This window comes from Manis javanica, chromosome 16, assembly GCF_040802235.1.
Source record: "Manis javanica isolate MJ-LG chromosome 16, MJ_LKY, whole genome shotgun sequence".
NCBI lineage: Eukaryota > Metazoa > Chordata > Mammalia > Pholidota > Manidae > Manis > Manis javanica.
The window spans coordinates 3,863,485-3,878,354 of NC_133171.1; the positions used below are offsets into that span (position 1 = coordinate 3,863,485).

General features: G+C 38.3%; 1 protein-coding gene across 1 annotated transcript in view; it reads left to right on the plus strand.

Moving 5' to 3' along the window:
* Nucleotides 1–9,535, plus strand: part of C16H6orf52 (chromosome 16 C6orf52 homolog) — a 53,707-nt gene extending 44,172 nt beyond the window's left edge. Inside the window, exon 4 of the mRNA XM_073225008.1 lies at nucleotides 8,065–9,535. Coding sequence (XP_073081109.1) covers nucleotides 8,065–8,222 — 158 coding nt within the window. The 3' untranslated portion in view covers nucleotides 8,223–9,535. The remainder of the gene's footprint in view (nucleotides 1–8,064) is intronic.
* Nucleotides 9,536–14,870: the final 5,335 nt, after the last annotated feature.

Consider the following 14,870-nt stretch of genomic DNA (forward strand, 5'->3'; position numbering starts at 1 on the left):
ATATCAGGCACCTCTGGTCCTTGGGATCTGCATCAGGAATATGAGCCCTCATAATGTCTGGCTTTCAAAATCACTGGGGCTCAACTCTGGGAGAACCTAAGGGCAACAGGAAACCAAGACTCACTCTTAAAGAGCCCTGAGACAGTCGTACTTGTCCAAAACCTAGCACAAAGATGCAGTTTGAAAAATGCCTGGACCCTACATGAAGATTTATTGACTAATATTTTAGGGTGTATACAGGAGGATCAGGGATATGTAGAAACTTTCTCTGGGAAGGAAGCACTAGTGGGCTTCATTTTTCTTGCCCTCCTTCAGCCTAGCTGGCTTGATGATGGCAGGTAGCAATTCTGACTCTGTCCATCCACCTTGCTAGGTAGCTGCAATTTTCTCATCTTGGCATTGCCCTTCTAGCCTGCCCTGCCAACTCACCACTCTGGTAGGCACCCCTCCAAAGCATCTCATGATGCATTACACCCAGTAGGTAGCCTCGGCTGGGACTGGTGCCCTTCCAAAGCAATTCTTGCCCAAGAGCAGCTGCACCTGGATCTCAGCCAGCCACATGGGGAGCCAGCCCCACCTACTATATACTCACAGCAGTTGCATCCCAGTCACAACAGGAGGGCACACACAGCCCACACAGGGGCACCCCTGGAGCACCTAGTAACCAGGTGGTAACCAGGTGGGACTCAGCTTCTAGGCTCCACAGGATGCTTTCTATATAAGGCCACTACCTTAAAGACCAGGAGACATAGCTGACCTACCTAACACATAGAAACAAACACAGAGAGTCAGACAACATAAGGAGACAGAGGAATACATTCCAAATGAAAAAGACAAGGCAAAATCCCATAAAAAGAATCAAACAATAGAGATAAGTGATAAAGAGTTCAAAGTAATGGTAAAAAAAAGATGACCAACAAACTTGGGAGAAGAATGGATGAAATCAGAATTTCAACAAAGAAAATATAAAAATGAAACAATCAGAGCTGGAGAATATAGTAACTGAATTGAAAAACACAGTGGAAGGAATCAATAGCAGATTACAGGATATGGAAGAATGGATCAGAAGTCTGGAAGACAGGGTAGTGGAAGTCATCCAAACTGAACAGCAAAAAGAAAAAATAATATTAAAAAATTAGGGTAGGTTAAGGCACCTCTGAACAACATCAACCATACTAACACCCACATTACAGGATCCCAGAGGGAAGTGAGACAAAAGGGCAGAAAACTTATTTAAAGAACTAATAGCTGAAAACTTCTCTAACTTGGGGAGTGAAACAGACATCCATCCAGAAAGCACAGAGAGTCCCAAACAAGATAAATTCAAGGAGGTTTACACCAAGACACAAATTTAAAATGTCAAAAATTAAAGAAATAATCTAAAAAGAGCAAGAGAAAAACAATTAGTTATGTTTGGAGGATCATCCATAAGACTGTCAGCTGATTTTTCAGCAGAAACTTTGCAGGCCAGAAGGGAGTGTCATGATATATTCAAAGTGCTGAAATGAAAAAAAACCTACAACCAATAACACTTTAACCTACTTGGCAATGTTGTCATTCAAAATTGAAGTAAAGAGTTTTCTAGACAAAAGTTAAAGGAGTTCATCACTACTAAACCAGCCTTACAAGAAAGGTTAAAGGGACTCCTCTAAGTGGAACAAAAAGACCGTAACTGGAAGTAAGAAAATGATGGAAGAAAAAATCTCACTGGTAAAAGCAAACATGCAGTAAAGGTAGTGGATCATTCACTTACAAAGCTTGTATGAATGTTAAAAGTAGTAAAATCAACTTTATCAACAATAATTAGTTAAGGGATACACAAAAATATGAAAAATGTTAAAAATACATAGAACATGGGGAGGGGACTGAAAATATAGTGCTTTTGGGATATATTAGAATTTAAGCAACCGCCAATTTAAAATAGACTGCTATATACATAGAGTGTTACATATGAGCCTCATGGGTAACCATAAACCAAAAACCTATAATAGATAAAATGAAGCAAATCCAAGAATAACACTAAAAGTTATCTTATGACAAGGAAAAAGTAAGAGAAGAAAGTAATAGAGAAGAACTACAAAAAAAAAAAAAGAACAAAATGGCAGTAAGTACATTCCTATCAATAATTACTTTAAATGTAAATCAAATGCTCTAAAAAAAGACATAAGTAGATTAAATAGGTTTAAAAAAAACAAGACACATCTCTATGCAGCCTACAAGAGAATGATGGCAGACCTAAAGATACGCACAGACTGAAAGTGAAGGGATGGAAAAAGATATAACATGCAAATGGAAACAGACAAAAGAGTGGGTTAGCTATGTTTATATCAGACCAAATAGACTTTAAAACAAAGACTGTAATAAGAGAGAAAGAAGAACAATACATAACAATAAAGGATCAGTCCAATATGAAGACATAACAGTTGTAAATATCTATGTACCCAATAAAGAAGCACCTAAATATTTGAAGTCAATATTAACAGACATAAAGGGAGAAATTGGTAATATAATAATAGTTGGGGACTTACCATCCCACTTCTATCTATGGATAGATCATTCAGACAGAAATTCAATAAGGAAACAGTGGCATTGAATGACATATTTATATAACAGAATGTATATAATGGATATATACAGAACATTCCATCCAAAATGATCAAATACACAGTCTTTTCAAGTGCACATGGAACATTCTCTAAGGTAGATAACATGTTAGACCCAAAACAAGTCTCATTTAAGAACATTGAAATCATATCAACCATCTTTTCTGACCAAAAGGGTGTGAAAGTAGACATCAATTACAAGAGAAAACTAGAAAAAAATGCACAAACATGTGGAGATTAAACAGCATGTGACTAAACAACCAATGGGCTGGGCCAATAAAGACACCAAAGAGAAAATTGAAAGATGCTTTGAGAGAAATGAAAACAGAAACACATTGTTCCAAAATTTTGGGGACATAGCAAAAGCAGTTCTAAACGGAAGTTTTAGCAATATTAGCCTACTTCAAGAAACAAGGACAATTTCAAATAAACAATTACACTTATATCTAAAGGAATTAGACAAAGAAGAAGAATGCCCAAAGTTAGTAGAAGGAAAAAAATAAAGAAAAGTGGAAATAAATGAAATAGAGACTAATCAAGCAATAGAAAAATCAATGGATCTAAGAGCTGCTTAGTTGAAAACATAAATTAATCAACCTTTACTCATACTTATCAAGAAAAAAATGACAAATAAAATCAGAAATGAAAGAGAAATTACAACCTACCCCGCAGAAATGCGAAGGATTATAAAAGACTACTACAGAAATTATATGCCAACAAATTGGACAACCTAGAAGAAATGGATAAATTCTAAGAAACATACAATCTTCTAAGACTGTATGAGGAAGAAAATTAACACCAAAAAAAAAATGAACAGACTGATTACCAAGTAATGATATTAAATCAGTAATTAAAGAAAAAACTCCCAGCAAACAAAATTCCAGGACCAGATAGCTGCTGAATCCTACCAAACATTTAAAGAAGAATTAAAACCCATCCTTCTCAAACTATTCCAAAAACTTGAAGAGGAAGGAATGCTTTCAAATTAATTCTACAAAACCAGCATTACCCTGATATTAAAGCCAGACAAAGACACTACAAAGAAAATTGCAGGCTGATATTTTACATGGACGTAGGTGTAAAAAATCTTCAACAAGATACTGGCAAACTGAATTCAACAACGCATTAAAAGGATCATACACCAAAATCAAGTGAGATTTGTTCCAGGGCTTCAAGGATGGTCCAACATCTGCAAATCAATTGATGTGACACATCACATTAACAAAATGAAAGATAAAAATCATATGATCATGTCAATAGATGCAGAAAAAAGCATTTAACAAAAATTAACATCCATTCATGATAAACACTCAACGAAGTTGTATAAAGGGAACAAATCTCAACATACTAAAGGCCATATATGACAAACCCACAGCTAACATCATACCCAATGGTTAAAAGCTGAAATCTTTTTCTTTAAGATCAGGAATAAGATAAAGATGCCTATTCTTCCCACTTTTATTCAACATAGTGCTGGAAGTCCTAGTCATAGCAGTCAGACAAGAAAAAGAAACAAAAGGCATCCAAACTGGTAAGGAAGAAGTAAGATTGTCACCATTTGCAGATGACATGATAGTATAGAAAATCCGAAGGACTCTACCAAAAAACTGTTAGACATGAACTATTAATAAATGAATTCAGTAAAGTTGCAGAATGTAAAATTAATATGTAGAAATCTGTTGTGTTCCTATACACTAATAATGGACTATGAGAAAGAGAAATTAAGAAAACAATCCCGCATACAATGGCATCAAAAATAATAAAATGCCCGGGAATAATTTTAACCAAGGATGTAAAAGACCTGTACTCTGAAACTGTAAGACATTGATGAAAGAAAATGTAGAAGACACCAAAAAATGGAAAGATATACCAATCGCATGGTTTGGAATAATTAATATAATTTAAATGTCCATACAACCCAAAGCAATCTCCAGATTCAGTGCAATCCCTATTCAAATACCAACAGCATTTTTCTCAGAACTAGGATAAAAATACCCTAAAATTTGTATGGAATCACAAAAGACTCCAAATAGCCAAATCAATCCTAAGAAAGATGAACAAAGCTAGAGGTATAACACTCTCAGATTTCAAACTATAATACAAAGCTATTGTAATCAAACAGTGTGGTACTGGTACAAAAATATGCATCAATGGAATAGAATAGGGAGTCCAGAAATAAGCCCACACTTATATGATCAATTAAGCTATTACAAGGGAGGCAAGAATATATACAATGGGGAAAAGACAGGCTCTTCAATAAATGGTGTTGGGAAATCTGGACAGCCACATGCAGAACTATGAAACTGGACCACTTTCTTACACCAGTTACAAAAATAAACAACATGAATTAGAGACCTAAATGTAAGACCTAAAACCATAAAACTGCTGAAAGAAAATAGGCAGTAAATTCTTGGACATCAGTTTTACCAATTTTTTTTGTATCTTTCTCCTCAGGCAAGGGCCACAAAAGTAAAAATAAACTAGTGGGATAACATCAAACTAAAAAGCTTCTGCACAGCAAAGGAAACCATCAGCAAAATGAAAAGGCAACCTGCTGAATGGAAGAAGATATTTGCAAGTGACATATTCAACAATGAGTTAATATCCAAAATATATAAAGAATTCATAAAAATTAACACCAAAAAAAAACCCATTAAAAAATAGGAAGAGGACCTCAATGGACATTTTCCAAAGAAGACATACCAGTGGCCAACGACACATGAGAAGATAGTCAGGGAAATGCAAATCAAAACCTCCATGAGATATCACCTCATACCAATCAGACTGACTAGTGTCAAAAAGACAGGAAATAACAATGTTGGAGAGGATGTGGAGAAAGGAAACCCTAGTACACTGTTGGTGGGAAATGAAAATTGGTGTGGCTGCTATGGAAACAGTATGGAGTTTCCACAAAAAAAATAAAAAGTAGACATACCATACAATCCAGCAATTCCACTCCTGGGTATTTATCCAAAGAAAATGAAAACACTAATTTGAAAATATATGTGTACTCCTATGTTCATTGCAGCATTACTTACAATAACTGAGGTATGGAAACAACCTAAATTGCTTGATAGATTCACTGATTGATGGACAAAGAAGATGTGGTGTATATATAGAGAGAGTGGAATATTACTCAGCCATAACAAGATTGAAACTTTGCCATTAATGACAACATGGATGGAACTAGAAGGTATTATGCTAAGTGAAATACATCAGACAAAAATGCCATATGAATTCACTTATGTGTGGGATCTAAAGACCAAAACAAAGCAGAAACAGAGTCAACAAATACAGAGAACTGGTGGTTGCCAGAGGGGATGGGCTGGGGATGAGCAAAGAAGGAGATTAAGAGGAACAAACTCTGTTTGGATGTCAAAGGGATGTAAACTACGGCATAGGAAATATAGGCAATAATATTGTAGTAACTTTGTACTATGACAGATGATAACTACATTTATCCTGGTGACCATTTTATTAATGTCTGTAAATTTCCAATCACTGTGTTGTATACTTGAAACTGATATGATATTGTATATCTTGTATACTTTAATACAAAAATATCTGAATAAGCATTTAAAAAAACTAAAAAGAGAAAGGTAAAATTAATTTAAATACTATAAATTTAATTTATCCAAGATGTCATTTTAACATGTAATCAATCTAAAGAGCTAATACAATTAAAAAGATGTTAGTATCAAGTTTTCAAAATGCAGTTTGTATTTACATCACATCTCAGTGTGGACTAGCCATGGTTAAAATGCTCAATAGTCACATGTCACTAGTGGCTACAGTACTGGACAGCATAGGGGACCCATAGATTTAGGATAGATGTAATCAGTTTGTCTTTTATAGGCTTCTATTGCCCCTAAGGCCAACATTACTGGAAGGGTCCAGATCATTTATCGGGGGTTCACAGCTGACTACCTGGTGTCTGTTTCTAGGCCACAGGTCATAGGAGAGAGAGTGCTTCTAAGTGTGGTCCGAACACCTCTCCCTCAACCAGGACCATGCAGAGTCAGGAGCCCGTTAGCAAACAACTGCCCAGAACAGTCAAGTGAAGTATCTTGGGGCATGCCTTTAGGAAAGAAAATATCAGAAAATTTGGGAAATGATGAAAACATTTAATTTTATGACCAGAAGCTCTCAAAGAAAAAAATAGTTCAAAAGTAATGATAAGCTCTGAAGAGTCAAACAGCATGGTTGCAGTGACTCCAGTGGGGAGAAGTGGGAGGCGGCTCTTGAAACTTAGATGATGCACAAGGGCTATTTGATGAGCTTAGTTCTAAAAGGATAACTACAGTAGGACATCGTATTAGGTTCAGACTGTCTTAACAAAATATCACCTGAACAACAGACATTTATTTCTCATAGCTCTGGACCCTTGGGAAGTCCAAGATCAAGGTGCCAGCTGATTCCGTTTCTGCTGAGATCTCTCTTCCTGGCTCACAGACCGTCACCTTCCCATTATGTCCTCATGCGGTTGTGGCAGAGAAACCACTAGCTCTAGTGCCCTCTTTTATATATTAGGGTACTAATCTCATAAGACTAAGGCTTCACCTCATGCCCTCTTCTAACTTTAAGAATCTCCTAAAGGCCCTCTCTCCAAATACCATCACATTGGAAGTTAGACTTCAAGCAGATAAATTTGGTGTGTGGAGGGCGGGGGAGACACACAAATATTTAGTCCATAACAGGCATACAAATACAAATGACTAGCATGAACCCTTCGAGTATTAGGAGGTAAACTGATGTTCCTGAGTGAGCTAAGGCTTACAGAAATTACAAGGAAAAGCAGAAAGGACCTCTTCGCTTACATTTAGTACAAGGAGAGAGAAAACTAAAGACTACATTTAAAAAATCAGTGACCTTGGAAACCTGGCAATTTGGCATGAAAATCTAAGGCTGGTGGCTTTCACAGCACCACTCCTCATCACAGGGTTCCAGGTTTCCAAGGCGGAATGCCAGTTCCCCCTCTGCTTCTGAATTAGTTCCTATATACAATGTATTATTCACTTACATCAGTTGGTTATCTAAGCAGATAAAGCAGCACGTTTATTTTTTTCAAAACCCTATCATAGGGATTTAGTCCTGGCTCATGGTTTGGCACTATATCCACCCAGGGGCTCCTGAGAGAGACTCAGGGCTCATTCTTACCCTTCCTTTCTTTTCTGCCCCAAATTGTATCCATCTCCAAATCCTGTCCATCCATCCCCAAAACATCTATTGATTCCATCCATTTTCTCCATCTCATCTATCGTAGATGTTAGTTGGATCTGGTAGCACTACATTTTTAGTTTCCATTTCCATTTTCAGGTCTCATTGAAAGGAAACACACATTAAATTTTAACATTAAATACTTGCAACATTTCATGCTAATTTTTTTGAAACTCTTGAGGATATTTCTAATATGTGTCCTGTAAAACTTTTTTTTTTTCCTATGCATTATTGCCTTCTGCAGACCCAAATCTTCATTTGAATGTGGAAGAATTAAATACAAAGTTTATGGTGAAAAGTGAAGAACTCTACGACTCTCTCATGAATTGCCACTGGCAGCCTTTGGATACAGTTTACTCGAAAATCCCAGATGAAACCGCACGGAAGCAAGATGCTCACTAAGTGCCCCAAGTATAATGTTAATTGTATCCTGCTTTGTTTCTGTTTTTGAAAAAAAAATTCTCCTAGGGATTTGCTGGATTCTGTATGTAAACACAAATTTCCAGGACTTAAATGTAATTGACATGGTAGAATGTAATGTAAATAAACTTCACGTAATGTAAATAAACTTCACAACCCTTTCTGAGGTTGTGTTACATTAAGTAAGTGCCAGAAGAGGTCACATTACTGTCAGAGTAGAAGAAGCTGCAACATTTAAAAATAGGTTTATTATGACATGGGCTGACCTGAACTGACTGTGGGGTTAGCTACTCTAATATGATTGCTGCTTTCCTCTGATGTTAAACTCTGATGGAGAGCAATCCTAGCCACAGATAATGCGAAGTTTCTCGCCTGCATCTGGGATAGAAAAATATACACTAAAACTAGATGTTTGATCTCCATTTTCTGACCTTCAGGCTTGCTCTTTGTGAGAGAGCTAGATACAGATAATAGTGGACACTCATTTGTCTCAATTGAACAGGAAGATTCCCGAGCATGGAAAAAGTTTGCTAGATCAAAACATCCTGTCAACCTTCTTCGAGAGTATTTGGGCCACTTTAAAGGCCAGCTCTGAAACTTTAATGTGTATGTTGAGTGTGGCCCTTGTAAAATGTCTTTCTTTGTGTTTCAGAGATAAACCCTGTGTCCTGCTTATTGCTTTGCCATGGATGGACACTTAAATGAGATCCTGGGACTGGTCTGTGACCTGCTTTAGCCAATAGACCATCAGCATATGTGATGTAATCAGGGGCTCAATAAGCGCTTTCACGTTGGGGTTCTGTTGTTTGGGAACACTCCCACCATCATGGGAGCGAGCCCATTCAAGCCTGGAAGATATGAGAGGCCGTGAGGGGGAGAGTGAGAGGCCCTGGCAGAAAGCCAATGCCGTCTGACAGACACGTGAGCCACTGCCTTGGGCCTGTCTGATGTCTGTAACTCCAGGACTGATCCCAGCTGAGACCAGCAGAGTTGCTGTGGCAGGAAGCCCATAATGTTGATCCTGTAACAGTTTCGAAAAGGGAGGTTTGACAATGAAATGGAAAGGGCACAGACACAAATCAGGGCAAAATTTTGAATGTAGTGAAGCAATATTTGTTATTAGGGAAATGACCAAAATCCATGTTTTCTTGCATGTTTGTTATAAAGAAATAACCAATTTATTGCATTTACATCAATCTTGTATATAAATAAAAGGAAAATGGAATTTAAAAATACAGAGTCTAAATGAACGTAGAACAACAGTCAGCCAGATAATAAATGTTTTTGACTTTGTAGGCCGTACTGTCTTTGTCCCAAATGCTCAACTCAGTTATTGCAGCGTAAAAGCAAGCCACAGACTACAGGTAAACAAGTGAACTTGGCTGTGTTCTAAGTAAACTTCATTTACAAGAACAGGTGGCAGGCTGGATTTGCACCGGGGGCTAGAGCTTGCTAACCCCTATTCTAGAAGAAGCTCTTTAAAGTCTTAAGTAAAAACTGTAAGTGGTAAGAAAGCATTGTTATTGTTTAATTAGCAAGGTTTGTATTTCTTACGGACACAAAAAGTTATAGGTCCTAAAATCAGTGGTGTTTTAGGTTTGATAAACTACAGTATGTAGATGTATAAAGATGTAATGAACATCTTATCACATAGTCTGGCTTGATGGGAACAGCCAGGAGTTAGCAGGTCCTGCTGAGAGTTTTGGTCAGCGTTATAAGTAAAACTCTGGTGGGGCAGCCTATAAGATGGTATGTGGAACTTGATGAAATGTGATTAAGGTCCGGATTTAGGATAAGGTAAGAACTCAGATAAGGACAAAGTGAAAGCATCCATCGGCCTAAGTTCACATGTTTAAAGCAGCAGGGCTCCTGCTCGGTGGCCGGAAGCCCTTGCTGCTCTGCTGCCAGTCTGCTTCTCACTCCCCGTCCTAGGAAACGATAAGCATCAGCTTAAGTTAAGTATGAAGGGCGTCTTTACATTCTTCACTGGTGAATGGGATGAGGGTAACTTGACAGGCAACAAATGCTGGCTTGTGGGGCAGAGAAAGCAAGAATGGCTTGATATCCTGCTGGAGAATGATGATCGTTTCAGAACTCTCGGGGTTGATGGGGACAAACAGTCTAGCGTGAGCAGGCAGGATCCCTCGTGGCCGTGACCAGACAGGGGCAAACTGAGCATGAAACCGTGATTACTGCTAATGGCAACAAACTACAGCTGCAAACAGGGCAAGGCCTCCACACTCTAAGAAAGAAAAATTAGCAAAAATCACTCTTTATAAATATCAGGGGCTGGTGCAGGTAGGGAGATGCCTCTATGAAAGCTCTGGGCAGCAGCCATGCTGTCAAGCTCTGATTGTTGTTGCCCAGCCAGGCCTGAGACCTGTTCAAGTCCTGCTGGAGAGTTGACAGTAGGTGACCTAATTGACTGGGATGAGCCCTTGCTGGGCTGCCTTTGTGGAGCAGTGTGGGTCACAGTCAGTAGTGGACTGTGCAGTTCGTTTTGTGATTATCTTGTCCATGGAGATGAGTGCCCAAGAGCAAAGGCATCGATATTTCTGTGCCACAGGGAGAGAGATTAGGAAGCAAAAGGAAGCTTGTACTCATGACTGACTGGTGATCGCTGCTTGGAAAAAGTCTCAATTTCTGGACCTGCTACACTTTGCTGTATTAAGAAAGAGAAAACCGCTGAGCCACATGTCTGATGAGGCAGGTTGAAGATCGTGTGGACCAGTGGTCAGTAGACCCCTGCATCTGACTGAGTGACCTTCATGGGGATGGGGACTGGGTATATTAGGTTCTTCCTTGCGATGAAAGAGGGAGGAAATGCCGGAGGCTGACCACCAGGGGTGGGCCTGTGTTAGACACTGACGGTTGCAGGATGCTTTCAGACTTAATGGTACACTTCAGCTTTGCCTGAATGAACTCCATTTGGGGTTTCAGCAGCAGACTCCACAGGCCAGCAGGAGTCCTATTTATTGAGCTATAACTTGTCTTAAAAACAAGGATGGATAACTGGAGGGAGAAGGGATGTGTGGCCGGTGGCACTACTTTCTTCATCATCACACCTTCCATAAATAAGCTTCTGCCACAAGAGTCTGGAGGCTATATAGTGGGCACTTGGTTTTGTCTGCTCTGCCTGTCTTTTCCAGAAAATGTTGTTCTTACTCAAATCTTGAGGTTGTGGTGAGCCCTTTCCCATCCTTACTGACCCTTCCTCTCTGGTCCTGTTGATGGCTGGCCACGCAGTAGGCTCCAGCCCAGCCTCAGCCAGCGTATCTGCCTCAGCTGATCGGTAGGAGTGATCTCCTGAGGAGGAATACAGAGTGGCCGAACTAAGTCCCTGGCACTTGGGGCATCTCCCTGAACAAACCTCCTTCTCCAGGACCTCTGAATTCTCAGGTTTGCTGCCCTTGCTGTCTGTCCTTCCAGGAGAATTTTCTTTAAAAGACATACACACACACACGAACACAGAACCATTCTCTCCTTGATCTGTTCATCTTTTATTTAGTGAGATATTGAAACTTAATATACTAGGGATTTAATTTTTAATAGTTATTAGCATCTAATGAATAAGATAGTATCTATAATATGGGTTCAAACACATGAATTACTTATTTGAATTTCTCATAAAACAACACAGGGAAATTTTATCAGTGCTGGTGCTTCAAGGTTCGCATGCATTGATCGGGCTTGGTAAATGCATAAGGCTTTCCTCACACCCTCAGGGTCTCTGATTCTACAAATCTAGGCTGCGGCCTGAGAATCTGCACTTACAGAAAGTCCCCAGTTGGTGCTGATGCTTCTCTAGAGACCGTATTGTGAGGTCTGTGAACTCTGTACACTCTGAACATGTGAAACTGTACATCTTTATGAGTTCTTACAATATGTCTTATACACTAATTTTGTAGTGACAGAGAGGTAAGTGTGACAATATCCCCCCACTGGGAGATACACAGATCAATGGAAAAGAATTTCCAGTCCAGAAATAAACTCCTATAATACGGTCAACTGATTTTCAATAACATTGCCATGACAATTTGATGGAGAAAGAAGAATCTTGTCAATAATGATACTAAAATAACTGAATATTACCTTGTAAAACAATTAATTCAGACCGTACCTCACATATTCACAAAAATGAAGTCACTTCCTGAAAAATTTCGTATCTTCAAAGTCAAAGAGAAAATCCTAAAACATTTCATGTAGAGATAGAGAATAAACTACGTATAAAGGAAAAATACCTCATCAGTAACAGATTCCTCATTAGTGATACTTGATGCTAAAAGTGATCAAAGCAAAGCTCCAAGGGAAATTATTTTAAACTCAGAATCATCTACCCAACTAATCTCATTCAAGAGTGAAGTCAAATGCAAGAACTCAAATAGTTGAAGCCACTTTCAGGCCATTTGTTAAATAATTACTCAAGGCTGTACTCAACTCAATAAAATACTAATCTAAAAAAAGACAGAAATGGGATATAAGAAAAAAAACAGCAGAGAAATAAGTTAAACTCGTAGTTAAGGCTCAAGAGTTGTTGAAGACATTGCTTTGAGGCTTATGGTCATGGTAAAGAAAATGTCCCTAAAAAGTAGAGATAGAGATTGGATGACCATTACATACCCTCCCCTCCTGCCCTAATTCCTACCTATGATGGAGAAGATCTTTCTTTCTCTCTCCTAGAAAAGATATATATATTTAGATATAATTAGTTATGGGCAGTTCTGAAAAACAGTAATGAGTAATATCCAGAGGTCCTTTGGAAGACAGAAAACAGATGGGCCAGGATTAAGAGAGTAAAGCGAAGCACCGATCTTATGGAATGGATGCGTTCACATTAGAGTAGGAAGGGTGATGGGATTGCATCAGGCACAGAAGCAAAAAGAAGGTTCCAAAGGAAGAAGTTGGCGCCCTGGGCATATGGCATAGTAATTGATAGGAAAACTAAATTCTGAGAAACCCTGGTAAGTCAGTACTGTCTTTCCTCCTTTGTTATGTTAAACAATGGCAGAGAGAGGCATTTGTCCCAGGTTGGAGCAATTAATGTAGAATCAGAACAAGGCTTGGCAAACCAAGGTCCACTGACCAAATCAGCCTGTGATCTGTTTTGTATTGCCAGCCAGCTAGCTGTGGTTTTTACATATTACATTTTTACATTTAAAACATTATAAAAAAGGTAAAGATTACATGATAGAGACTGTATGTGGCCTGCAAAGCCTATTATATTACTACTGAGACCATTACAGAAAAAGGTTTTTTTTAACTGAGTTATGATATGCCATATTATATTAGTTTCAGGTGTACACCACAGTGATTTGACATTTGAATACGTTGAGAAGTGGTCATCACAATAAGTCTAGTGACCATTTATTACCCAACAAAGTTACTATGGTGTTATTGACTATATTTCCCATGCTGTCCATTACATCCCCATGACTTACTTATTTTAAAGCTGGAACTTTGTGCTGCTTAACCCCCTTCACTCATTTTACCCATCTCCTCATCCCCCTCTCCTCTGGCAACCACCAATCTGTTCTCTGTAATGAGTCTAGGTTTTGATTTATTTTGTTTGTTTCTTTTTTAGATTCAACATATAAGTGGAATCATGTGGTATATGTCTTTCTCTGTCTGACTTATTTCACTTAGTATAATTACCCTCAAGGGCCATCTGTGTTGTCACAAATAGCCAGATTTCAATCTCTTTATGGCTGAGTAGTGTTCTAGTGTGTGTGTGTGTGTGTGTGTGTGTGTGTGTGTGTGTGTGTGTGTGTGTATGTGTGTGTGTACCACATCTTCTTTATCCTTCTTTATCCTTCTTTATCCATTTATTCATCAATGATCACCTAGGTTGTTTCCATATCTTGGATATTGTAAATAATGTTACAATGAACATAGGGAGTGTGTATATCTTTTTAAATGAGCGTTTTCATTTTCTCTGGATAGATACACAGTAGTGGAATTGCTAGGTCATGTGGTAGTTTTATTTTTAAATTTTTTCTGTAGTGGCTGAACCAATATACATTCCTATCAACAGGGCACAGGTGTTCCCTTCTCTCCACATTCTTGCCAACACTTATTATTTCTTATCTTTTGGATAGTGGCCATCCTAACTGGTGTGAGGTGGTATCTCGTTGTGGTCTAGGTTTGCATTTCCCTGATGATTGGTGATGTGGAGCATCTTTTCATGGACCTGTTGGCCATCTGAATTTCTTATTTGGAGAAATGTCTATTCAGATCCTCTGCCCATTTCTCGTTCAGATTGTTTGTTTTTTTGTTATTGACCTGTGTGAATCCTTTATGTACTTTGGATACTTAAAGAAAAAACTGTCCTATCAACATTGTGTATTCTTGCCTCCTTTGTCGTAAGTTAATTGACCATACATGTATGTATGGGTTTATTTTTGAGTTTTCTATTCTGTCCTATGTCTCTCTTTTTATGTCAATACCATACTGTTTTGATTATTATAGTTTTGTAATATAGCTTGAACCCAGAGACCATGATGACTCTAATTTTGTTCTTTCTTGATTATTCATGGTCTGTGTGGTTCCATACGAATTTTAGAATTATAGTTGATGCTTAAACATCACAGAAATTAGAGGAGCTAAGCCCTCTCTCCCCCAGCATAGTCAAAA